At 33.4% G+C, this 27,290-nt stretch overlaps 1 protein-coding gene and 2 long non-coding RNA genes across 4 annotated transcripts; 2 read left to right on the top strand and 1 right to left on the bottom strand.

Moving 5' to 3' along the window:
- Positions 1 to 49: 49 nt before the first annotated feature.
- Positions 50 to 27,290, top strand: LOC110938176. 2 transcript variants are annotated; one of them, XM_035988828.1, is made up of 3 exons: positions 50 to 510; positions 26,442 to 26,516; positions 27,075 to 27,290. In XM_035988828.1, exons 1-3 carry the CDS (start codon positions 70 to 72, stop codon positions 27,093 to 27,095), a joined length of 537 nt encoding a protein of 178 aa, XP_035844721.1. In that variant the 5' UTR covers positions 50 to 69; the 3' UTR covers positions 27,096 to 27,290. The 2 variants fall into 2 exon arrangements, with proteins under 2 accessions (XP_035844721.1, XP_022036334.1); XM_022180642.2 differs by lacking the exons at positions 26,442 to 26,516; positions 27,075 to 27,290 and adding an exon at positions 740 to 975 and having other exon boundaries at positions 50 to 573.
- LOC118479301 lies at positions 12,476 to 13,300 on the top strand. The gene is made up of 2 exons (XR_004890928.1): positions 12,476 to 12,919; positions 13,093 to 13,300. It is a non-coding gene; the product is annotated as an uncharacterized LOC118479301 (long non-coding RNA).
- Positions 19,782 to 21,625, bottom strand: LOC110938174. The gene is made up of 3 exons (XR_002591236.2): positions 20,842 to 21,625; positions 20,009 to 20,751; positions 19,782 to 19,802 (listed from the first exon to the last, which is right to left on the bottom strand). It is a non-coding gene; the product is annotated as an uncharacterized LOC110938174 (long non-coding RNA).

Below are 27,290 nucleotides of genomic sequence, written 5' to 3'. Positions count from 1 at the left end.
TTTGTTGCCTATATATACTACACTCTCATTTTATCAAGTCCTCACAAGAAGCAATACATATATTTAACCATGGCTACTGCTTGTCATATGTCTCTCCTCCTCCTCCTTGCCCTTGTCGCACTCACACCTTCCACCACCTCAGCTGCATCCCCAAACCCAAACTTATTAAACTTACACCAACTTCTCCAACTACTTGGATTTCCGCCCGGCCTTATACCTGATCCCGTCGACTCTTTCACTATAACCCCTGCAGGCCTTTTGCCACCCACCTTCGACTTCACCGTCCGCTTTAAGGAACCATGTTACGTAAAATACGTATACCTCAATTACTATGCCCCGGTGTTTACCGGAAAGATCACATTCGGTAAAATTTCCGGGATGATAGGCCATAAGGATCAATTCCCGACGGGCGAATGGGTAGATATGTACGACGTCACAGCGGTTGGCCAAAAACTCTACTTCACATTTGCTACTGCAAATGTAACGTACGATAGATCGCTGTTTGAGGAGGTTAAGACTTGCACAAATGGTCCTCTTCTTCCTGCTGATTACTCTAACGAACTCATCTCTCAGGTATTACTATTTATTTATAGGTTAGAAACTCGTGTATTATAATAATTGACAATAATGAAAAATATAAAGTTAAAGTTAATTAAAATACAACTGTACATGTAAATCGGTTGTTTCAATTATGTTTTTTTTTGAAATGGTACGTAGTCTAACTGTATCTTCTCTACAGCTTCCAATCAGTGCAGAATAAGTTGGTGATCATGGATGTTTGAGACTTTTGAATTTAGGAAGTCTGGGGACAACAAATACCTTTTTCAAGTGTGTTGTATGAATAAAGTTCAGGTTATATATGAACCTATTTCGTTTTAAGATTTCGGTTGTGTTGTATGAATGAAGTTTAGGTTATGAACGTGTTTCGTTTCGTTTTAAGATTTTGGTTGTGTTGTATGAATGAAGTTTAGGTTATGAACGTGTTTCGTTTTAAAAATTGATGAGAAACTAGAATAAACCCCCACCGCGTTGCAGGCGGGGCTCGTTAGAAACATCTCCTAAATCACACCAAGTATTTTGTTCACACTATTATGGTTGCCTTTCTCAACTAAAATATTCTTTCAGGACTCATGAGTTGTGCCATCTGCAATAACCAACTGCTCTGCAATAACCAACTGGATTCTCATACTCATTCATTATGAGTGTGATTACCCTAAGAGTGTGGTTAAAAATGGGAAAGAAACAAACTTCAAGAACTCACTCTTGTCTTGGCAGCCTTGTATAAATTATACAAGTCAATCAGTAGCATAATTTAAAAGTTAATTCTTGCTGCTATAGCATGCTACATATGGCTGGAGAGAAATATGAGAATTGTTTAAAGTAAAACAAAGATATGCAGTGGAATTAATCTAAAGCTAATTAAGGAAGTGGTGACTTTTAGACTATTTGGATTGAAAATTATAAAACACTGTCAACCCTATGTGAATTTGATTTTGGATCTGTTTTATATAATTAAATTATTTAAATATTATTTGTTCAAGTACTATTTTTTCTAAAATTTAAAAAGTATATTTAAACGTTTCATTTTTTTTGATACGTATATGTGAATTTGATTTTGGATTTGTTTTATATTATTAAATTGTTTAAATATTATTTGTTATTTAATTTAACACATGAATTTGATATTTTATTTCTTTTATATTATTAAATTGTTTAAGTTATTATATATTATTTATCTTAATACTTTAAAATAGTTGTTTGTTTTTTCTATCATTTTTATACCTAAATTTGTTGTTTGTTTCTTCTATCATTTTTTATACCTAGATTTTTTCTTAAAAGACATTTAGTAAATCTAATATTTTGTTAACTTTCAAAATTAGTTACTGTATAACATTTTTTTCTTTTCTAAGCTACCTCCTATTCTTCTATAAGTAGATTACGGTCACAGTCCATTTAAGAAAAAGTTCATTTTTTAAATGTTTTAATTTTATTGCCTGCAAATTTTAGTTTAGATAATGTTATACAAAATCTGATTTTAGTTTTGTTTATATGAGCCTATTTAATTAGGTTATATTATTATTATTATTACTTTATTTGATATAAGATTTATCACATATATAATTATTTTTCATGATTCTTTCATTATTTTCCTTAAACAGGCTCGATGTTGTAGCGTAAAAGCTTATATAAATATATATTTGAGTAAGCTGCAGTTTTATCCCTTGGGGTTAGATGCGATTGGAAACCTTACCCCCTAAAACGAAAATCTTGTTGTCTTACCCCTCAACTATTGAAAAACGCTACAATATTACCCCCGGTGTTAAAATTTGTTTAAAGTCAACGTCACTTATTAACGGTCAAAGGGTGATATAGTCTTTTCCACTTGTGTTTGATTGCTTCCTCAACACAACACCCTATATTATAAACTTTACTTCGACCTTACCCCCAAGTATTCCCCCAATCTCCTTTTCTTCTCTCCGGCGAACAGACCACCAGCGACCACACCAAATTTTTTCAATTTCACATAAATTTACAGAGAATGCAGAGCTTTACAAGAACACAGTGTTGTGTTCGTCATCGTTATAGATTTTTTATCAACGAAGAACACGAAGTTTTAGCAGCTGAAGTAGCAGCGCTGTTTCTGACAAATTTAGGTGAAATATTGGTGAAATTTGATGATCCCGTCGAATCTTTCACTATAAACCCTCGTAGGCATTTTGCCACCCACCTTCAACTTCACCATCCACTTTAAGGAACCATGTTACGTAAAATACATATACCTCAATTACTACGCCCCGTTGTTTACCGGACAGATCACCTTCGACAAAATTTCCGGGATGATAGGCCATAAGGATCAATTCCCGACGGCGATTGGGTTGATATGTACGACGCCACAGTGGTTGGCCAATACCTCGTGTTCAAATTTGCCACTGCAACTGTAACGTACAATAGAGCGCTGTTTGAGGAGATTAAGACTTGCATAGATGGTCCTCTTCAACCAGATTACTCTAACGAACTCATCTCTAACGAACTCATCTCTCAGGTATTACTATTTATTTATATGTTAGAATATTGGTTCAGGCCCCTCACAAACACACACTAACTCATATATAGAAGATAACAAAAGGAAAAGTTTGCTGGTTATTTTATTCAACACCCAATGAAGCCTTAAATAGGCAGACATGCAACAACATGAACAAGAACCATTCAAAATACGGCCGACTCGTCTTCCTCAGGAATCAGTTGACTCAACCAACCCATTTGATCACATGCTAAATAGATTTCTAACGTATAGACTGACCCTAACTTATTCAAACATGTAAATCCGTTGTTTCAATTATTATTTTTTTTTAAATGGTACGCAGTCTAACTGTATCTTCTCTGCAGCTTCCAATCAATGCTGAATAAGTTGGTCATCATGGATGTTTTGAGACTTTTGAAGTTGGGAAGTCTGGGGACAACATACAGCTTTTTCAAGTGTGTTGTATGAATAAAGTTCAGGTTATATATGAACCTGTTTCGTTTTAAGATTTCAGTTGTGTTGTATGAATGAAGTTTATGTATGAACGTGTTTCGTTTCGTATTAAGATTTCAGTTGTGTTGTATGAATGAAGTTTAGGTTATGAACGTGTTTCGTTTTAAAAACTGATGAGAAACTAGAATAAACCCCCGCCGCGTTAGAAACATCTCCTAAAGCACGTCTACTTACCCTTGAAGCTCGGACTGTTTCTTACTAGACAAATTCACCAAGCATTTTGTTCACACTATTATGGTTGCCAACTTTCGACAGTACGAAGCACCCATCATGAATCGTATCACACCGGGCCAGATGTAACTGCCACTCTCTACAATACCAAATTCACCAAGTATTTTGTTCACACTATTATGGTTGCCTTTCTCAACTAAAATATTCTTTCAGGACTCATGAGTTGTGCCTAGGGCTGTGCAACAGTTCAGAACCGGACCAAACCGAACCGGAACCGTTAATTGCTAAATTTAAGAACCGGAACCGAACCGTATTATAACGGTTCCGGTTCGGTTCCGAACCGGTTAAACGGTTCTCGTGTAAACGGTTCTCGCGGGAACCGGTTGACAATTAAATCGTAAAATTAACAATTCAATAAAAACGAATCAAACCATTTAAAACATTAACTAAGAGTTGCAACATTCAAAGTTCAAACCAACCCAAATAAAAGTAGTAAAGCAACAATAAAAAATTTCAAGCCATAAAACAAACTCTAAATAAAACTATTACAACCATCGTGTTAATAATTAAAACAAACATCTTCAAACTTCATTTGATCTTCATCCTCTCAATCTTCTCATAAACATATAAATGAAATCAAGTGTTAGCAATTAAAAAAATAAACGAATAATGCATCTACTGTATTTGGTTCACGTGAATAGATTGATCGGTAATGCATCTACTGTATTTACCAAGCGATACACTATTTATACACACATTTACAATTTGATCAACGTTGATTTGATTATTTTTGTTCAATTTTTATTTTCACATACAGAAAACTATATGTATCAGAAAGCAAACATCTAGAAAGAAAATATATACAATCATAAAAAAAGTCATGTAGAATAGCGTGCCTGTATTTGTAGGGTGTTGATGGAGATGAACTTGTATGATAGCAGTTAGGGTTAGGGTTGAGAGATGGAGAAGAATTAGAAGACGAAAGATGAGATCGTGAAATGAATATAAGAGGAGGGAATAAGAATTAGGATGGTCGTATGACGTTGAAAAGCCTATTAATAAAATAGGGTTTTAAATATATATAATCTCAACTGGTTCTACCGATTCTTTAACCGGAACCGAACTGGGAACCGTTTTTACCCAAATTTAAGAACCGGAACCGAACCCTATATACAAAAATACGGTTTGGATTTAGCGGTTCCGGTTCGGTTCCCCTGTTCTGGAGGTTCTGAACCATATACTGCTCAGCCCTAGTTATGCCATCTGCAATAAGTAATAACTAATTGGATACTCATACTCATTTATTATGAGTGTGACTACCCTAAGAGTGTGGTTAAAAATGGGAAAGAAAGAAACTTCAAGAACTCACCCTTGTCTTGGCAGCCTTGTATAAATTACACAAGTCAATCAGTAGCATAATCTAAAAGTTAATTCTTGCTGCTATAGCATGCTACACATGACAGGAGAGAAATATGAGAATTGTTTAAAGGAAAACAAAGATATGTGGTGGAATTAATCTAAAGCTAATTAAGGAAGTGGTGACGTTGAGACTGTTTGGATTGAAAATTATAAAACACTGTCAACACTATGTGAATTTGATTTTGGATTTGTTTTATATAATTAAATTATTTAAATATTATTTATTAAAGTACTATTTTTCCTAAAATTTAAAAAGTATATTTAAATGTTTCATTTTATTTGATACCTATGGATTTGTTTTATTTTATTAAATTGTTTAAATATTATTTATTATTTAATTTAACGCATATTTAATTTGATATTTAATTTGTTTTATATTATTAAATTGTTTAAGTCATTATATATTATTTATCTTAAAACTTTTAAATAATTGTTTGTTTTTTCTATCATTTTTATAACTAGATTTGTTGTTTGTTTTTTCTATCATTTTTATACCTAGATTTTTTTTAAAAGACATTTAGTAAATCTAATATTTTGTTTACTTTCAAAATTAGTTACTGTATAATATTTTTTTCTTTTCTAAGCTACCTCCTATTCTTCTATTATAGATAGGGCGGTCACAGTCCATTTAAGTAAAAACTTCATTTTTTTAAATGTTTTAATTTTATTGCTTGCAAATTTTAGTTTGAGCTAAATTACATAGTTAGTCCCTGTGGTTTGCAAAAAATAACATACATAGGTATTAATAGTTTAAAATCACCTTTTAGGGTATTAACTTTTCATTTTGTAACGTTTGTAGGTATTAACTTATAGGGTATTAACATAGTTAGTCCCTGTGGTTTGCACAAAATAACATACTTAGGTACTAATAGAATGTGATTTTAAACCTACAAATAACGTTAATACCTCCAAACGTTACAAAATGAAAAGTTAATACCCTAAAAGGTGATTTTAAATTATTAGTATCTAAGTATGTTACTTTGTGCAAACCATGGGAACTAACTATGTAATTAACTCTTTTAGTTTAGATAATGTTATACAAAATCTGGTTTTAGTTTTGTTTATATGAGCCTATTTAATTATGTTATATTATTATCATCATTATTATTATTATTATATTTTACTTTATTTGATATAAGATTTACCACTTATGTGATTATTTTTCATGATTCTTTCATTATTTTCTTGAAACCGTCTCGATGTTGTAGCGTATATGCTTATATAAATATATATTTGAGTAAACTACAGTTTTACCCCCTGGGGTTAGATGCGATTGGAAACCTTACCCCCTAAAACGAAAATCTTGTCGTCTTACCCCTCAACTATTGAAAAATGCTACAATATTACCCCACCCCCCCCCCCCGGGTTTAAAATCTGTTTAAAGTCAACGTCACTTAGTAACGGTCAAAGGGTAATATAGTCTTTTCCACTTGTGTTTGATTGCTTCCTCAACACAACACCCTATATTCTAAACTTTACTTCCACCTTACCCCTCAAGTATTCCCCCGATCTCCTTTCTTTTCTCCGGCGAACACACCACCGGCGACCACACCAAATTTCTTCAATTTTCACATAAATTTACAGAGAATGCAAAGCTTTACAAGAACACAGTGTTGTGTTCATCATCGTTACCGATTTTTTATCAACGAAGAACACGAAGTTTTAGCAACTGCACTAGCAGCGCTGTTTCAGACAAATTACACGTCAATCATTGTCGATTTTTGTCTCTAACCGGGAGTTTTCTTCTTCTCGTCTCTATCTCCACTAACATCCTTTCCTTATTAGCTCTCGCTATCTCTTCTGTATAAAAACCCATATTATCTACGTAGCTTGCACCGTCAAAGACACTGACGCGCTCTACCATCAGTGGCTGAACCGACATTTTAATGCCCCCCTGATCATGTATAATTCCTGTCAAGATTAAGTAACACATATGCCATTATTAGTTTACACGTGTTACGAGTGTTAGCTAACAGGCAACTCACGTTACTCACATGTAGCGACCATGCAAATCAACAAGGGTAAATAAGACGTACCAGGCGTGTTTTCACTCCTCGAGTGGACATCCTATGTTCGAGCTTCCTCATCAATAACAATCAATGACAACAAATGTTACATTCTTGCTGTTAAAACCCAAACACACTGCCAATACGCGTACCTAACATGTTTTCAATCTCTAAAAGCGCTTTTAAGTTTAAATAAAAATCAATACACAATTTAAAGCTTAAATAATAATTAATATAGATATTTTATGATTAAGTAGTAGTTAGCATGTAATTTTAAAATTTAAATGAAAACTAACATGATAAAATTCGAGGATTTCTTATTATTCATAGTTTAGTAGTTTATTTGAGTTAAATTTATTTTTAAGATATGTTACTTTGGGTATTTAACTAGGGATTATTATTAGTTATTTTATTAATTATTTTTAATTAAAAATGTAATCAGGTATTATGGACCTTATTTTGATGTATTATTTTAATATTGTCTGGATTGTAATCTAAAAACAGAGCGACAGAATCATAAATGCATTATACCCTTCTATTTGTTTTTTTATGTTTGTTCCAGCTATATTATTAGAAAAAATTATTGGCGTTTGGATTTTCATAAATGCATTATACCCTTCTTATTGTTTTTTATGGTAACTAGAATTACGACCCGCCGCATTACGACGTGGATTCTTTAGTTATAACTAAGTCGATTTAGGACGCACATGTTATGTTGAACCTGTCAAATAGGGAAAAAAATAGACGATGTAAAAACGTTCACCCACACACGCACGTTGCGTCATATTAACTCGTAAAATTTAATTTAAAACGAAACGTAAAACGTTAAACCAAAGACGCATGTTGCGATGTGTTAAGTTACAAAATTTAGAACGAAGCATAAAGCGAAAAAATTTCGGAAAACGAAAACTATAAAGGACCAAAGTTGAAAGTAAAAAAAGTTGTGAGGACAGATTAAAAAGTTTTGTGTTTAAAGTAAAAAAAACAAATAGTTCTTGGTTAAAACTAATTTATGAAATACTTTTGGGTGAAAAGTAAAAAAATCAATTTTTTTTTGAAAAAACCCCAAAGCCAAGGTTACAACAATCATATGCATAACCATTTTTTTTCTTTGAAAACCCTCCAAAGCCAAGATTACAATACATAAGTAAAAAAATCAAAGTGGTTAAATTGCAAAAAATGGAAACTTTTCAATTAGAAGTGAAAAATCAAATTAATCAAAGGGGTTAAATTGTATAAGATGGAAAATTTTGAATTAGAAGTGAAAAATCAAATTAATCAAAGAGGTTAAATTCCCAAAGATTAAAACTTTAAACTTAAATTATCAAAGATTAAAACTTTAGGGTTAAAAAGGAAATAAAGATTAAAACTTGAAAGTTGAAACTTAAATTGTCAAAAAATAAAACTTTAGGGTTAAAAAAGGAAAATTCATTTTTTTTTTGAAAAACACCCTAAGCCAAAGTTACAACTCATGTATGCATAAAGATGTTGCTTCTTTATAATGTTTAATTTGATTTCTCATTTGAAAATTATTGTTCCAGCTTTAACGGGACAAAAATACTAGTTAAGAGTTAAGTTCTTGTGAAAATAAAATTATCGTACAAAACGTACGAAGTGAAAGAAAGTCAAAAAAGTGGCGGTGGCATTTTGGTAATTATCAGCAACTTCAAAATTACTCTAGTAGAGTAATTTTGAACTTCTGTAGGGTAATTTTGTAAAAGCTCAAGTAGAGTAATTTTGGTCGTGTAGGGTAATTATCAAAATTGTAGGGTAATTATCAAAATTACACTAACCCCCCCCACCCCCCAAAAACCTAAAAAAACCTAAACCCCCCCCCCCACACCCCCCAAAAACCTAAAAAAACCTAAACCCCCCCCCACCCCACCCCCACCCCCAAAAACCTAAAAAAACCTAACCCCCCCCACCCCCAAAAACCTAAACCCCCCCCCCCCCCCCCAAAAAAAACCTAAAAAAACCTAAACCCCCCCCCCCAAAACCTAAAAAAACCTAACCCCCCCCCCAACCCAAACTAAAAGCTAAAAACTAAACCATAAAGCTAAACCCCATAACTAAATGCTAACAAAATTACTCTACAAGACATTTCCCAAAATTACCCTACAGAAGTCAAAATTACTCTACTAGAGTAATTTGATAATTACCCTACATTTCTCAAAATTACTCTACAGATGCTCAAAATTACCCTATTGATGCTCAAAATTACCCTACAGATGCTTTTTGCTTTTCCCCAGTACAGTACTATTGAAATTGCTGATAATTACCATATTGCCACCGCCACTTTTTGACTTTTCTTTCAATTCGTACAGTTCGTACGTTTATTTTATTTTTATTTGATCTTTTACCTACTAGTTAAATACATTTAGAAGATAAATTAATAAAAGTTTAAAATTATATATATTCTTTGTACTGTTTAATTAAATGTGAGTTGCACATAAACTCGTCGAATTGCACAAAATCAAGTTTTGTTTGCTTAATGAAAATACTAAAAAATACATAAAATATCTATCTCTCATCGAGTTGCATAGTAATCAAATATTCAAACCCTTCATCTTTAACCATTTGTGAAGGTGGAGATCACCGCTGCCAATTCCGTTGCCAAACCTGCTGGTGATCCTGATATTTTCAGCGATTGAATACAACAAAACAATGGATGTAAACAGGAGATTTACCGTCGGAAACCAGAGGCGTGCAAGAAAAAAAATCAAACAAGATCGAACCGGATCTGCGCAAAAACAAACTAGGATAATAAACTATTTATTTTTTTATAAGCAATAACTATGTTATTAATCAAACAATTAATTGAACTCTAGCATAATAAGCATGTGTTCTAGAAAAATAAATGCATGTACTAACTATTGTTTTTTAGCCAACAAAATCAATCCTGAGCACTTAAGTTCTAGGACATCCACAGGATAAACAGAGTATTCCGAGAGTAACCCGAGTCCACCAACAATTCCGGGGAAAACTCGATAACCCACCGCCCATAGGCACGCCAGTGTAATTACCGGTAAAATTCGTTTGGTTCAAGGATCCAACCCAGATTTTCATGGGTAGGAGTTGAATCTGCATCTCTAAAGAGAAATGCAAGCCCTCCACCACTTGATCTAGAGATCATTGGCCCAATTATTATTTTTTAATTAGAAAATTAGTTTAATTGAACCTCATATATACCTAACCTTTCATGTTTCACGTGCAATTTTTTTTTTCAGTTTTAACCTATCCATACTTTTGGTCTTTCAAGGAAAATAAAAGCATGTATCAAGTTATTATTTTTTAATTAAAAAAGTAATTATTTATTTATGAAAAGATAATAACTATGTTATTAATCAAACAATTAATTGAACTCTAGCATAATAAGCATGTGTTCTAGAAAAATAAATGCATGTACTAACTATTGTTTTTTAGGCCAACAAAATCAATCCTGTGCACTTCTAGGACATCCACAGGATAAACAGAGTACTCCGAGAGTAACCCGAGTCCATCACCAATTCCGGGGAAAACTCGATAACCCACCGCCGATAGGCACGTCAGTGTAATTACCGGTAAAATTCGTTTGGTTCAAGGATCCAACCCAGATTTTCATGGGTCTTCTATCATTGTCCACCAGTGCCATACTCTGCACTAAGTAGGAGTTGAATCTGCATCTCTCAAAAGAAATGCAACCCCTCCACCACTTGATCTAGAGATCATTGGCCCAATTATTGTTTTTTTAATTAGAAAATTAGTTTAATTGAACCCCATATATACCTAACCTTTCATGTTTCACGTGCAATTTTTTTTTTAGTTTTAACCCATCCATACTTTTGGTCTTTCAAGGAAAATAAAAGCATGTACCAAGTTATTATTTTTTAATTAAAAAAATAATTATTTATTTATGAAAAGATTTCAGGATTCGTATGTAACTACTATGAGTATATTATATAACCCTACAAAAAAAAGCAACTTGAGTTGCATCTCTAAAATAAAAAAGTTGTGATTTTAAAAAAAAACGTACTCTTTTGCTTAATTGTTATATGTACAATACATTAACCAACACACCTTTTGAAAATTATATATACAAACAAAGACTAACTTGAGACATAACCATAAAATTAATAGACGCACCTTTTGAAAATTAACCATAAAATAAAATCAAATTATATTGTATATTAATAGCAACTTGGGTTTCCTTTATACACGATCACATCGTTTCATTTGAAAGGCACCGTTTGATTTTAACAACCGGCAAAACAACGCACGGTTTAAGGCTGGACGGTATGGAGGTTCGTCCTCCACCGTCCTGGCCCGGCGCCGTTCGATCTTCCATCTCGCCCCCCTCCGTCACGTCCTCTCCGTCTTCTTCTTGCCGTTCAGGACGGTCCAAACGAGGACAAATGTTCCTCACAGACATATATATACATACATACAATATATAATATATATTTTAGGATCATCCTCCATTTTCATACCTCCATCCTCTTTGCCCCATCATCATACCCATTCTACGTGGCGCTCACGTGGCGGACCATCCTTCAAGAAAGGACCATCACCATACCTTGTAGCCTAAGAAGGTAACGTTTTCAATTAATAAATTCTATTTATGAATTGGTGCGACTGTTTGATGCATTTCATATTTCCTACAGCCTCAAAATGACACATCCTATAACCAATCAGTCGCACCATGCACTAAAATATTCAAACAAACCAACAAAAACCATTCAACTAAAATATATAAGATCCTCTGTTCAACATACCTACATTCAAATGAAATACATCTACACATCCCATAACCATACAGTGGCGCTGAATAAAACATCCAAACAAACCCAATATATCATTCAATGAAAATATTATATTAATAAACAAACCATAGTATATTATGTTAATAAAGAAACCGGCTATCTGAAGAATGTTAAGAGAATGAGGAAGATAGGGTATATATTGTACTATGTATATTTGTATAATACATATATAGTTATTTTAAAAATCAATAGCCATAAATTCATGATGCAAGTAGATGCATCCAGTGTGCAGAGAAACTTGATAATAGGTACATCATGACACCTGTAATACATTTTTTTATATAAAAAAGATGCGATCATGAACAGCAAACGATAAAAAACATGATTATAAATTGTAGCTTATTTAAAACATATATTAGAGATTAAAAAACATGATTATAAATCTACAATACTTATTAAAAATTGATTTTTGAAATGGATCATAGGGTGGCTTGCTTTTGTTACCTATATATACTACACTCTCATTTTATCAAATCCTTACAACTTAGCTTAAGAAGCAATACATATATTTAACCATGGTCACTGCTAATTCTCACATCCTCCTCCTCCTCCTCCTCGCCCTTGTCGCACTCACACCTAACTTATTAAACTTACACCTACTTCTCCAACTATTTGGATTTCCGCCCGGCCTTATAGCTGATCCAGTCGAATCTTTCACTATAACCCCCGTAGGCATTTTGCCACCCACATTCAACTTCACCATCCACTTTAAGGAACCATGTTACGTAAAATACGTATACCTCAATTACTATGCCCGGTTGTTTACCGGACAGATCACCTTCGGTAAAATTTCCGGGATGATAGGCCATAAGGATCAATTCCCGACCGGCGAATGGGTAGATATGTACGACGTCACAGTGGTTGGCCAAAACCTCGTGTTCAAATTTGCCACTGCAACTGTAACGTACGATAGATCGCTGTTTGAGGAGGTTAAGACTTGCACAAATGGTCCTCTTCTTCCTGATTACTCTAACGAACTCATCTCTCAGGTATTACTATTTATTTATAGGTTAGAAACTCGTGTATTATAATAATTCATAAAGATGATAATAATGAAAAATGTAAAGTTAAAGTTAATTAAAATACAACTGTACATGTAAATCGGTTGTTTCAATTATGTTTTTTTGAAATGGTATGTAGTCTAACTGTATCTTCTCTGCAGCTTCCAATCAGTGCAGAGTAAGTTGGTGATCATGGATGTTTTGAGACTTTTGAAGTTGGGAAGTCTGGGGACAATATATAGCTTTTTCAAGTGCATGTGTTGTATGTATAAAGTTGAGGTTATATATGAATTGAACCTGTTTCGTTTTAAGATTTTGGTTGTGTTGTATGAATGAAGTTTAGGTCATGAACGTGTTTCGTTTGAAAAATTGATAAGAAACTAATAAACCCCGCCAGTTGCGGGCGGGGCTCGTTAGAAACATCTCCTAAAGCACGTCCCCTTACCCTTGAAGCTCGGACTATTTCTTACGTATATGTTGAGGACTACTCGACAAATTCACCAAGTATTTTGTTCACACTATTATGGTTGCTAACTTTCGAAGGTACGAAGCACCCAGCATGAATCGTATCACTGCCACTTTCTACAATACCAACACTAAAGAAAATTGTCAAATAATCTGAATTTGCCAACCTTTAAAAGATGATAATTTGATTCTTAGAAATAAACGAGTTGACGCGAACCCGCGCGTTGCGGTGGGACTGTTAAATCGAATAAAATATAAGCATTAAAACATTGAATCATCAACGCGCGTTATGAACCGTCACATAAAACTATTTATGAAAAGAATGACTAAGTTGAAATGATAACATTGATTCCTTACGCAAAGGGCACTTGCTACAGAGAGAAAATCCAAATGCCCAAAAGGATTTACATCGATCAAGAACTATAAATTTAAATAATTGAAGATTTATTTCTGAACTACAAATTTAAATAATTGAAGATTTGCTTCTTCTATGATCAACACACAAGTTTGCCTACTTGAATTCACTACAAGAAAGGAACACCTTTAGCGGCGACGACAATAGCGGCGACAGGCCAAATGCCGTCGCTATTGGTCGATCTGCGTCCCACCATCTAACATCAATCCCCAGCCGTTGATCCTTACCCTGATCCAACGGTTGGGGACTTAATAACCAATAGCGGCGACATATATTAGGGCATTAGCAGCGACGCCTTGTCTCCGCTAAAGATCTGTGGTCCCTCATCAAACCCCATCCACCGAAATCTTATCACGATCCAACGGCTGGGGGGAGATTAGACCAATAGCGGTGACGATTAGACCAATAGCGGCGACAGGTTGTCGCCGGTAAAGCCCGTATGACATAAACTCTACAAACCGGGCTTTTTTCCCTCTTTCCTCACTTTCCCCCTTTTCTTCTTCTCTCAAGCGACGGAAGTAGGCGATTTAGCCCCAAATCGGTTAGTTTAAGTTTGTGTGTTGTTAAATTTCTTCTCTATTTTGTTATATACATGTTATAGTCTATAATTTTTGTGTGTTTTTGTGTTTATGCTGGAGAAATCGGCTCACCACCATCACCTCTCTAGTCACCACCATCACTTCTCCGGTCAACACCTCGTCTCCGCGGTCTACATCTACTTGAAAACTTGAAATTACGGTTAGTTTTATATGTATTTTTTCAAAGTTTAGAAATTGTATATTTTTTTGTTTAGGTATGTATATGTTTATGTAAGCATGTATGTTTGTATGTAAATGTTTGTGAAAATGTATAATGTAGGTGTATTTGGTGAAAATGAGTATATGGAAATCTATGTATTTGTGTATGTAGGTGTATGTATGTGTATGTGGGTATGTAAGTCTATGAATGAATGCATGTATGTAGGTGTATGTAAATGATGAACAATTGTGCATGTAAATGTTTGCAATTGGTGAAAAATGTGTATGTTAGTATGTATGTTTGTATAAAGTATGCAAATGTGTATGTAAATATATATAAATTTTGTGGTTTTGATCAAAATGTGTGTTTGTAAGTATGTATGTGTATGTGTAAGTATGTACATGTGTTTTATAAGTATGTATGTGTGTTGGTAGTATGTTAATATGTGTGTATAAAGTATGTAACTTTGTGTATGTAAGTATGTATAAAGTATGTGTTAATGTGCATAAATTATGTTTAAGTTTCATGATTTCTATGCTTATGATCATGTTTGAAAAAAAATATGTTTAAGTTGATAATTTCTATGTTTATGCTTAGGTTTGAGAAAAAAATATATTTAAGATGATAATTTGAATGTTGTTTATGTGTAGGTTTGAAAAAAAAAAAGTTTAAGTTTGATAATTAGTATGCTTGGTGTTTAGGTTTGAAAACATTTATATTTAACTTTGACAAATATATATTAGTTAGGAAATACCCTCCTTAAATTAAAATCATCATTTAAAACATAACGAACATAGAAAATACCCGCCGAAATTGAAATCACCATTTAAAACAAAAGGAGCTAAGAAAATACCCGTCCGAAATTTAAACCATCATGAAGAACATTACAAGTTTAAAAAATTGTGCCTGATATTGAATTCATCATTTCAAACATAACGAGCTAAGAAAATACCCAATCGAAATTGAAATCATAATTTAAAACATAACGCACCGCTCAAAATTTAAAACAATCATTAAGAACATAACAAGCTTAAAAAACTGTTCCCGTGTTTGAATTCATCATTTTAAACATAACGAGCTTAGAAATGCTTGCCCGTAATTGATTTAGAAATTAATTTCGGGTTGTCCCCGGTTAACTTGGGACTGCTTTTTGAATACTTTATCTCAGGATGTGAATGTGTATTACATGATTGTTTGTTTAGGAAGGATTCGGTTATCATTTTCTCTTTGCTCCTCGGGTATATATATATATTATTACATATATACTTGGGAGCTAAGAGGAAATGCTGCTGAATTTTTCTTAAACAAACCATCATGTAATACACATTCACATATGAGATAAAGTGTTCAAAAAGTGGGTTTAGCAGCCTACCCTTGTCTTGTTAATCCTAAATTAGATTTTCTTTCGGTTGCATAATGTCTATCGATAAAAGCTGGATTGATTCCCCACGTCATTCACCTCACTACAAGCAAGGACTCAAGTCTTTTATCGAGATGTGTGAAAGAGTGATAAAAAAACCACGATGAAGTTAGATGTCCATTTTGGATTGGACTCATTCGGTGAAAGAGTGATAAAAAAACCATTCGGTTATCATTTTCTCTTTGCTCCTCGAGATGTAGTGGAATTAATCTAAAGCTAATTAAGGAAGTGGTGACTTTGAGACTGTTTTGGATTGAAAATTGTAAAACACTGTCAATACTATGTGAATTTGATTTTGGATTTGTTTAATATTATTTATTCAAGTACTGTTTTTCCTAAAATTTAAAAATTATATTTAAAGGTTTCATTTTATTTGATACGTATATGTGAATTTGATTTTGGATTTGTTTTATATTATTAAATTGTTTAAATATTATTTATTATTTAATTTAACGCATATTGAATTTGATGTTTTATTTGTTTTATATTATTAAATTGTTTAAGTTATTATATATTATTTATCTTAAAACTTTTAAATAGTTGTTTGTTTTTTCTATCATTATTATACCTAGATTTGTCGTTTGTTTTTTCTATCATTTTTATACCTAAATTGTTTTTAAAAAGAAATTAGTAAATCTAATATTTTGTTTGCTTTCAAAATTAGTTACTTGTATAATATTTTTTATTTTTATTTTCTAAGCTACCTCCTATTCTTCTATTATAACTAAGTTACGGTCATGGTCCATTTAAGTAAAAAGTTCACTTTTTTTTTAAATGTTTTAATTTTATTGCTTGCAAATTTTAGTTTAGATAATGTTATACAAAATTTGGTTTTAGTTTTGTTTATATGAGCCTATTTAATTATGTTATATTATTATTATTATTATTATTATTATTATTATATTTTACTTTATTTGATATAAGATTTACCACTTATGTGATTATTTTTCATGATTCTTACATTATTTTCCTTTTCCTAAAACCGGCTCGATGTTGTAGCGTATAAGCTTATATAAATATATATTTGAGTAAACTGTAGTTTTACCCCTGGGGTTAGATGCAATTGGAAACTTACCCCCTAAAACGAAAATCTTATCGTCTTACCCCTCAGCTATTAAAAACGCTATAATATTACCCCTCAGTGTTAAAATCTGTTTAATGTCAACGTCACTTATTAACGGTCAAAGGGTAATATTGTAACATCTGTCAAAATGGATTTCCAAAATCCGACCCGTTTTGAATATTGGATCCTAATCCTTGAAACTCGAAAATTTTTTTCGCGAAACAAATAACCGTTCAAGGGGTTTGTTCTTTAATTTAAATTATTTATGGATTTAGTTATTTGTTTATTAATTAATTGATATTATAGTTAAATATATTAATTACATAATTAACTTAGTTAAGTTAAGATAAATGAACCCTTGTATTAGTGGTTACTACGTTGCTTAAACAAGGAAATGCGGGTTCTAATCCTGGTGTCTACAAATTCTTTATTTTGTTCATGGCTTTATAGCCTAGTGGCATCTTGGGGGTGGGATAAAGCTTTGGGATCAATAGGTCCTGGGTTCGATTCCCACAAGGGGGTTTTCCCATATTTATTGGGTTTCCTCCTGAATTGGTGTATAGGCATCATGCCTAGTGGAGATGGATATGATCGGGTGGTTCTGTTGGTGGCACGATGATACTCCAATGGTCCGTCAGTGATCCAAATTTGCCGTTCAAAAAAAAAAAAAAAAAAAAAAAAACTTAGTTAAGTTAAGGGTAAATGAAATCCAACTTTTTAATCTACAAATTTAATTGTGAAGGGCCTTTGTGACAATTTTTGAAACTAGGAACCCTTGTATGTAATTTATGGAGAAAAATAATGTGAAGCATTACATGTATTACGGGATATGCATGAAATCTTTTTTTAAAACCTTCCTTCTTTCTCTTCTTGATTTTCGGTGATTGAATTGGTGATTACGCGTTTCTATATTTAGAATAAACCTTGAATGTGAGTGTTTATATGAATCATGTTCATCACCCGTATAAACGGCAACTTACGATGATACCAAGCAAACAACAACACTCTCGCGGATTTTCGGTGATTGACAAAGACTTCCGCGTTTCCGTTTTTGAATTCATCAAAGAACCTAGTCTTCTCTTTTTGCAAGCCAAATACGTTGATCCGTTCGAATTCGGAAACTTCGTAACATACGGAAACAAGATTTGAAAGGTGTATATATATAGCATCAGCCATCTCGACACATCCACACCACTCGAAACACCCTCACGACCTCACAACATCTTTCGCACACCTTTACATCCTTGTCGGGAAGATCAGTTGTTGCCAGAGACGACCGGAGTTCGAAGAATCCCATCCCGTGACCTCCTACTCACGTCTGCGGTGCACCCGTACCCGTCGGAGACGTAGAAACATTGCCGGAGAACTCACCGGAGGCACTCGGAAGTCCACAACGGGAAACACCTTCTTCGATTTGGTATACATTTCTTATTTCGTTGTGTTCGTTAATTTTCTGTTGATATACTATAATCTTCGACATAAAATCATTTCAAGTAATCTAATAATATGGTAATGGCGAAACAGTAAGGATTGGTTTTAATTGAAGATGGCCTCTGACAATGTTGTTGCACATGCTTCCTTTTGTACAATGACCTGTATTTTATTTTGAATCAAAACTAATTAGTCTTCTTTTAAAGTGGATGTGTTGGCAGCGGAAGTTTAACTTGATCATGAACATCATTTGTAGAACTTGATTCACCATAAACACTTGATGAATTCATAATGAATCAACGTACAAACAACACACACACTCGAACAGAATAAGATGTTTGTGAGTGAAGGATATTATAACGAAATATCTTGGTGTCGGTTATTGATCCGGCGAATTGTTTATATACATTTTGAGAGGGACAGTTATTTCCGGCGGTTACTTTTGGCGGGATTAACCACCATTTGAACCGGTATGTCTTAGCCGACATGTCCCTTCATATAATCGATACACATACTTAGGGGACTAGGGGTGGTTCACTAGTGATAGAATTTATCACTCACAAGCACCAATCAAGTTTCGCCATGTCATTGACCATTTTTCCATCACTAACAACCATTTTTAGTGGGGGTGGTCATCATTCACCACCACACCCAACAATTTCCTCCCAACCAACAAATACCCTCACAAAAATAAACCATAACGCGTTGAATACATCACGAAAATCGGTTTCCGTGGAAGATTAACGCGTTGATCATTGTACTGGCGGTGGGCTATAACGCGCCAAACTTTGTTCCGTGATACTATCACGGGAGTGCCCCGGGTCGCCTTATACATAAGTATAATACAGCTATGTTTACATAATATATATGAAATATAATCAAGTTTATATATTCTAACAGGATGGGTTTTTCTTTTTGGGTTGTAGTATACTGAAGAAGATGACCACATTTAAAATTTGTTTACCATGTTTGTTTTTAAAAGAGAAAAAAATGTAATTTATAAAAATGTAAAGTTATTTTTATACAAAGCATTTGGATTGGAATACTCTGTAAACTTCATTTTCAGGTTGTATTAGTCTTTTCATTTTACTTCTTCCTTTAACTACGATTTAACGCTAAATTTAATTGTAACTAACAAGTACTTAATGTATTAACGAGATAACATAAAATATTTAATTAATTAACTTATAAACTATATATACTAGTTTTTTACCCGCGCCGCGCGTTGCGGCGGCGACATCAAGTCACACGCGTGACGATGATGACATGTGAATTTACCTTTGAAAGAAATAAACCAAAAAATACCTTGAAGTGACACCTCTCATCCTAGCTTTGCAAGCTGATTCAATACACAATAATACAAACTAAAGTTAATTTGAAAAGCCCAAAAAAATAACAAACAAAGGAATAAAAACAACTAATCGACTACTAATTTCAAATTATGTTGGCATGATTTAGCAACTAATAACCAAGTCAGTAATAGATTGGTATAATCAATTTACATCTATCAATCCTACGAATCTGAAACATAATTAAATAACTTACATTTGGTGGAGTTTTGTGGTTCCTTTAGAGCATTTCACCTAGAGGAAAACAAACCCAAAACAGATTACAAACCTACTGGTTGCCATGTGATATTAGGCGACCATCTCCTAGCATCATAGCATGAGTATATTGCCCAATCACTTTGTCAAAGCAAAGTAAATCACACGAAGAGGCATTCAATGTAATATAAAAAATGTGGATATCATATTTCTCACTAAAATGTAACATAAAAATTTTAATCAAAGTGTCAAAGATCACACAGGGCACAAATATTTCAAGAATCAAATGCATTCGCTAAAGGATCCAGCATTAGAACAAAAAAAATGTCTAAAATTGGGATTACATTTTTATTTATCTTTGAATAGACAACCAAAGCACTTTATTGTAAACCAAAAAGACATACTACCCCTCTATCGGCAAGAAGCTAAAAGGAGGGACACAGTACAACAAAAACTACCAGTGAAACATAATACAAATCAAAAAGGAATACCAGTAAATGAACACCCCTTTTGTAAAGTGATTCTGTTGAAGCCTTGACCACTTCGTCACCCACCAAAACGTTATTTCTTTTATGTCCTCCACTACCTTGAACACCGATGTTTTTGTTGATGAATCCATAACCTTCATACGGATTTTGAGAGTCCGGCCCCCACCGCGTTTTCGTTCATGCTCCGCTACTGATCGTCATCAAGTGTAATTAATACTGTTGTGGTTGCTCGAGAGCCGAGGACAAATCATGAAGCCTACAAAATGCAAGATGATACCTTATAAACTTCCATTATATAAAAACACCAAAGAGATCCAAAAACACCAAGAACAACATAAATATAAACCTCCAGTAGCATGAATATATTGGCTGCAGACTGAGGTCTAGCTGGTCAGTCCTTTTATCACTGGCAACAACAGGAGGAGGAGGTTGGTGGTAATCTCCTCTATACCACATTTTGCAAATTTTTAGAAAGTCCACATTTTGCAAATTTTTGAACTGACGAATTTAAATTAAACAGTTAGCCAAAAGCTAGCACAAAAACACAAAACGTTATCCTGAACCGCGGCTGACCTTGATCCTTAACCTGACCCGAGCTCAAAACAACCACACAAATCAACGCACTGTCAGTCCCTTTCAACCTCTCATCTTCAAAATAATACCACTATCATCATCATCGGACAACAAAACCGACAGGAGGCGAAAAGATATAAAAAAGGAAACGGGGTTTACTGTGAAGCTGTCAGGAGAAACAAAACCGCCGCCACCATCATCTTCTCTGGCGGGTCGCCAGAAAATCATTCCGAACCGCCGCCGGCCACCGACGTGTACGGCGGTGCTGTCCGCCCTTCTTTCTCTCTCGTCCATATGCCTCTCTCTCTTCTCAGCCTTGTCGCCGCTCGAACAACGTCGGCTCTCCTCTCTCTCTGATCTCTCTCACTTCTGGGTCCAAACGTCACTCACCACCACCCGATGGTGGTGGTCAGCTCTGCAACTGACAGGGGGGTGGTGTTCGGCTGGTGGGTGTCATCGGGAATCCAAGCGCCGGAGTTAAGTGGAGCGGCTGTGTTGGCAGGAGATCAGCTAAGGTTTATTTGAGATGTAGTGAAAGGGGTAACATTGTACTTTGTTTGAAAGGGGTAAGATTGTACTTTCACCTATGCACCGACATTGTTCTTTCATATTATATAAATATATATAGTGGAGGGTTCAAATGAGAAGAATTTTTTTTGTAAGAAGAAAAAAGAAGAAGTTTCAACCAATAAGAATGCTTTATTTTAGTTCATTTAATATTTGTAGTTAATTTTAATATAAGGGTATATTGGTAAACTTACATAAATCATTAATTTGTATTTTTCCCCTTTAATAACTAATTAAATTAAATTTGTAACTCCTTTTCAAAATATATACATTTTTTTTCCAAATTAAAAAAAAAGAACTTAATTTAAAGTGTAGAATAAATTACTAGTTTTGTAGGATAAATTACTCGTTGTGTAGGATATATTTCGAGGTGTGTAGGATAAATTTTGACTGTGTAGGATAAAATTTTATAATGTGTAGGGTATACGTAGGAAAATTTTGATATGTGTAGGTTTTGTAGATTATATGTAGGATAATTAATGATTAGTTGACTAATTAATTAAAGAGAGAAAAATTAATGATATGAGTTATAAATGAAATAACATTTACTAATATGCCCTTTCTTCTTTTTCTTCTCACATTAAATTTGTTCTCAAATGAACATTCCCCTATATATATATATATATATATATATATATATATATATATATATATATATATATATGGAATTATATACTTGATCTATAAATATTAACGGATCGTTATGTGACATTTTAATATAGGGTAACCGTTCTCGTTCGTTTGAAAATCCTTATTCGTTTACTCATGCGTTACTTTACAAGAAATCGCAACGCAACCACTGTGAGCATACTCGATCCCATTTTTTAACACTTTTGGGTGCAAAATGTGTTCTATGCAAAAACATGCAACGCTTGAAACTTGTTATATGCACACTATATCCATTTTTTAAACATGACACAATTTGATACCTGTTAATCTCGTATGCTATGTAAACATTTCGTGTCTATATGAATTTGATGACGTTCTATCAAATTTGATGAAATTTAGGTGAAATTTGATGAAATGTCTTTAATATTTGCCTGCACATTCTAATCCATTACATTGCAGACGACAACTCACGAGTCTCTGTTACACTTACAAACTAACAAACACACGCGCACCCCCTTTCTTCACCTTTCGCATTCTTCCCAGTTCCCTCCACTATATGTAGATACATACATACATACATACATACATACATACATACATACATACATACATACATACATACATACATACACAGACTGAATCTTTTTTGTGCAGAGGATTTTTTCAAGAACAATGGTGGAAAAAAGAAACTTTGTTTTGATTTGTGCTCTGTTTTTTGTCATAAGCAGCATCAATGGTGAAGACTCATATAAGTTCTCACTTGGAAAGTCACTTATGGTGACATTTATCCAATGGGTGTCAAGCAACAGGTATACTTAGTTTCTCCCTCTCTAATATCAATGGCAAGTTTCTAGGACCTCAAATCAATTGTGTCACCAATGATAACTTGATCATTAGTGTCTACAATTACTTGAATGAGTCTTTTCTCCTTTCTTGGTAACTTCTTGATTCATTCTTGTATACTTAATGCAGATCTTGATTCAATTGTATTTTTTGCTGCTGGTAGAGTTTTATATATATATTATCCTGGCTATTGAATGTTGGTAGAAAAGAAGATGACCCACAGAATTAATAACATAAGACAAATAATAAAAAAGAAATAATTGATGAAATATAATCAGGTGTTATGGACCTTATTTTGATGTTTTATTTTAATATTGTCTGGATTTTAATCTAAAAACAGAGCGACATAATCATTTCATGGGGATTATCTGAGTCTAACGCATCGCTTGGATGAATTAATATCCTTATTACTTAATTAGTTTTAAGACAATACATATGATCCGCCAGTGCTCTTGATAAATTGAAATTTCCACAAGTGATGACTTGCTTTTTTTGCTTTTATGTTTGTTCCGGTCATTTTAGAAAAATAATTGACGTTTGGATTTTCATAAATGCATAATATATATCATAAATGCATAATTTATACCCTTCTATTTGTTTTTTTTTTTTTTTTGGTAATTTGATTTCTCATTTGAAAATTGTTGTTCCAGCTTCAACGGGACAAAAATACTAGTTAAATACATTTAGAAGATAAATTAATAAAGTTTAAAATTATATGTTTAACCATTTGTTGCACATAAACTCATCGAATTGCGCCATAACCAAGTTTTGTTTGTTTAATTAAAATCTTAAAAAAATATATAAAATATCTATCTCTCATCGAGTTGCATAGTAGTCAAACATTCAAACCCTTTATCTTTAACCATTTGTGAAGGTGGAGATCACCGTTGGCAATTCCGTTGTCAAACCTGCTGGTGATCCTGATAATTTCGGCGATTGAATACAACAAAACAATGGATGAAAACAGTAGATTTACCGTCGGAAACCAGAGCCGTGCAAGAAAAAAATCAAACAAGATCGAACCGGATCTGCGCAAGAACCACAAACTAGGATAATAAACTATTTATTTTTTAACAACAATGACTATGTTATTAATAAAAAATTAATTGAACTCAAGCATAATAAGCATGTGTTCCTAGAAAAATAAATTCATGTACCCAATTATTTTTTTAACGGCCAACAGAATCAATACCGAGCACTCTTGGGGCACCCACTGGACAAATGGAGTACTCCGAGAGTAACCTGAGTCCACCACCAATTCCGGGTAAAACTCAATAGCCCACCCGCTCATAGGCACAACGGTGAAATTACCGATAAAACTCGTTTGGCTCAAGGATCCAACCCAGATTTTCATGGGTCTCCTATCATTGCCCACCAGTGCCTCACTCTGCATCAAGTAGAAGCTGAATCTGCACATTTCAACAGAAATGCAAGATTTGCACCACTTGATCTAGAGATCATTATCTTAATTATTGTTTTTTTAATTAGAAAAATAGATTAATTGTGAACCCCATATATACCTACCCTTTCATGTTTCACGTGCAATTTGTTTTTATATCAGTTTTAACCCATACATACTTGTGGTCTTTCAAGGAAAATAACAACTTGGGTTGCCTCTATAAAATAAAAAGTTGTGATTTTTAAAAAAGCATACCTCTTTGCTTAACTATTATATGTACAATACATTAACCAACACACCTTTTGAAAATTATATGTATGAATTGCTGCGACTGTTTGATGCATTTCATATTTCCCACAGCCTCAAAATGACACATCCTATAACCAATTAGTCGCACCACTAAAATATTCAAACAGACCGACAAAAACCATTCAACTAAAATATATATAGATCCTCTGTTCAACATACCTACATTCAGATGAAATACATCTACAAATCCCATAACCATACAGTGGCGCCGAATAAAACATCCAAACAAACCTAATATATCATTCAACGAAAATATTATATTATATTAATAAACAAACCATATTATATATTATGTTAATAAAGAAACCGGCTATCTGAAGAATGTTAACAGGATGAGGATGGTAGAGAAACTGTAACGTCGGTCATCGGAGGAGAGAACAAAGGAGGATCAGATAGTGTATATATCGTACTATGTATATTTGTATAATACATATAGTTATTTTAAAAACCAATAGCCATAAATTCATGATGCAACTATGCAAGTAGATGCATCCAGTGTGCAGAGAAACTTGATAATAAATACATCATGACACCTGTAACATATATATATATATATATATATATATATATATATATATATATATATATATATATATATATATAGAGTATATATATATAGAGTAAGGTTAACATACAAAAAGCCTTATCATACATCACGTAGGAGACAATGGTAACCGTTGGATCAGGGGTATAATCACGCATGGGACCACATAATCACACATGGGACCACATAATCACGCATGGGACCACATAATCACGCATGGGACTATAATCACGCACGTTCTATGATAATAACTCACGTTATATTTTTTGTCATGTATGTTAATGTAGGTTAAGCCCTGATGTACATTATACTTTATCTATATATATATATATATATATATATATATATATATATATATATATATATATATATATATATATATATATATATATATTATAAAAAAAAGATGCGATCATGAACAGCAAACGACAATAATACACCACTACCTACTACTAGTTAACATTAATATCAGAATATCAGATCTTGGTTCATAATTGTAGTTTATTTAAAAAATAAATTAAAAAACGTGATTATAAATTTATAATACTTATTAAAAAATTGATTTTTGAAATGGATCATAGGGTGGCTTGCTTTTGTTGCCTATATATAGTACACTCCCATTTTATCAAGTCTTCACAAGAAGCAATACATATATTTAACCATGGCTAGTGCTTCTCATATGTCTCTCCTCCTCCTCCTTGCCCTTGTCACACTCACACCTTCCACTACCTTAGCTGCATCCCCAAACCCAAACTTATTAAACTTACACCAACTTCTCCAACTACTTGGATTTTCGCCCGGCCTTATACCTGATCCCGTCGATTCTTTCACTATAACCCCTGCAGGCCTTTTGCCACCCACCTTCGACTTCACTGTTCGCTTTAAGGAAGCATGTTACGTAAAATACGTATACCTCAATTACTATGCCCCGGTGTTTACCGGAAAGATCACCTTCGGTAAAATTTCCGGGATGATAGGCCATAAGGATCAATTCCCGACTGGCGAATGGGTAGATATGTACGACGTCACAGCAAAAGGCCAAAAACTCTACTTCACATTTGCGACTGCAAATGTAACGTACGATAAATCGCTGTTTGAGGAGGTTAAGACTTGCACAGATGGTCCTATTCTTCCTGATCACTCTAACAAATTCATCTCTAACGAACTCATCTCTCAGGTATTACTATTTATTTATAGGTTAGAATGTTGGTTCAGGCCCCTTACAAACACACAGTAACTCACATATAAAAGATAACAAAAGGAAAAGTTTGCTGGTTATTTTATTCAACACCCAATGAAGCCTTAAATAGGCATACATGCAACAACGTGAACAAGAACCATTCAAAATACGACTGACTCATCTTCCTAAGGAATTGGTTGACTCAACCAACCCATTTGACCACATGCTAAATAGACTTCTAACGTATAGACTGGCCCTAACTTATTCAAAGATAACTTAATAAATAAATAAACCACGAATAACCAGCTGACCCAGTTGATCCGTAACCCGTACCCATCGACTCGTCATGTCAAGATTATCCAACATTGAAACTCGTGTATTATAATAAAGATGATACATAATTCATAAATCTCTAAATACTTTGTAGGCGTATCAAATATAATAATAATGAAAAATATAAAGTTAAAGTTAATTAAAATACAACTGTACATGTAAATCCGTTGTTTCAATTATTATTTTGAAATGGTAAGTGGTCTAACTGTATCTTCTCTGCAGCTTCCAATCAGTGCAGAATAAGTTGGTGATTATGGATGTTTTGAGACTTTTGAAGTTGGAAGTCTGGGGATAATATATAGCTTTTTCAAGTGTGTTGTATTCACCAATATAGGTTATATATGAAGCTGTTTCGTTTTAAGATTTCGGTTGAGTTGTATGAATGAAGTTTAGGTTATGAACGTATTTCGTTTCTTTTAAGATTTCGGTTGTGTTGTA

Source organism: Helianthus annuus, chromosome 4 (genome assembly GCF_002127325.2).
Source record: "Helianthus annuus cultivar XRQ/B chromosome 4, HanXRQr2.0-SUNRISE, whole genome shotgun sequence".
Taxonomy (NCBI): domain Eukaryota; kingdom Viridiplantae; phylum Streptophyta; class Magnoliopsida; order Asterales; family Asteraceae; genus Helianthus; species Helianthus annuus.
This window is presented reverse-complemented; position numbering and strand designations above follow the sequence as displayed.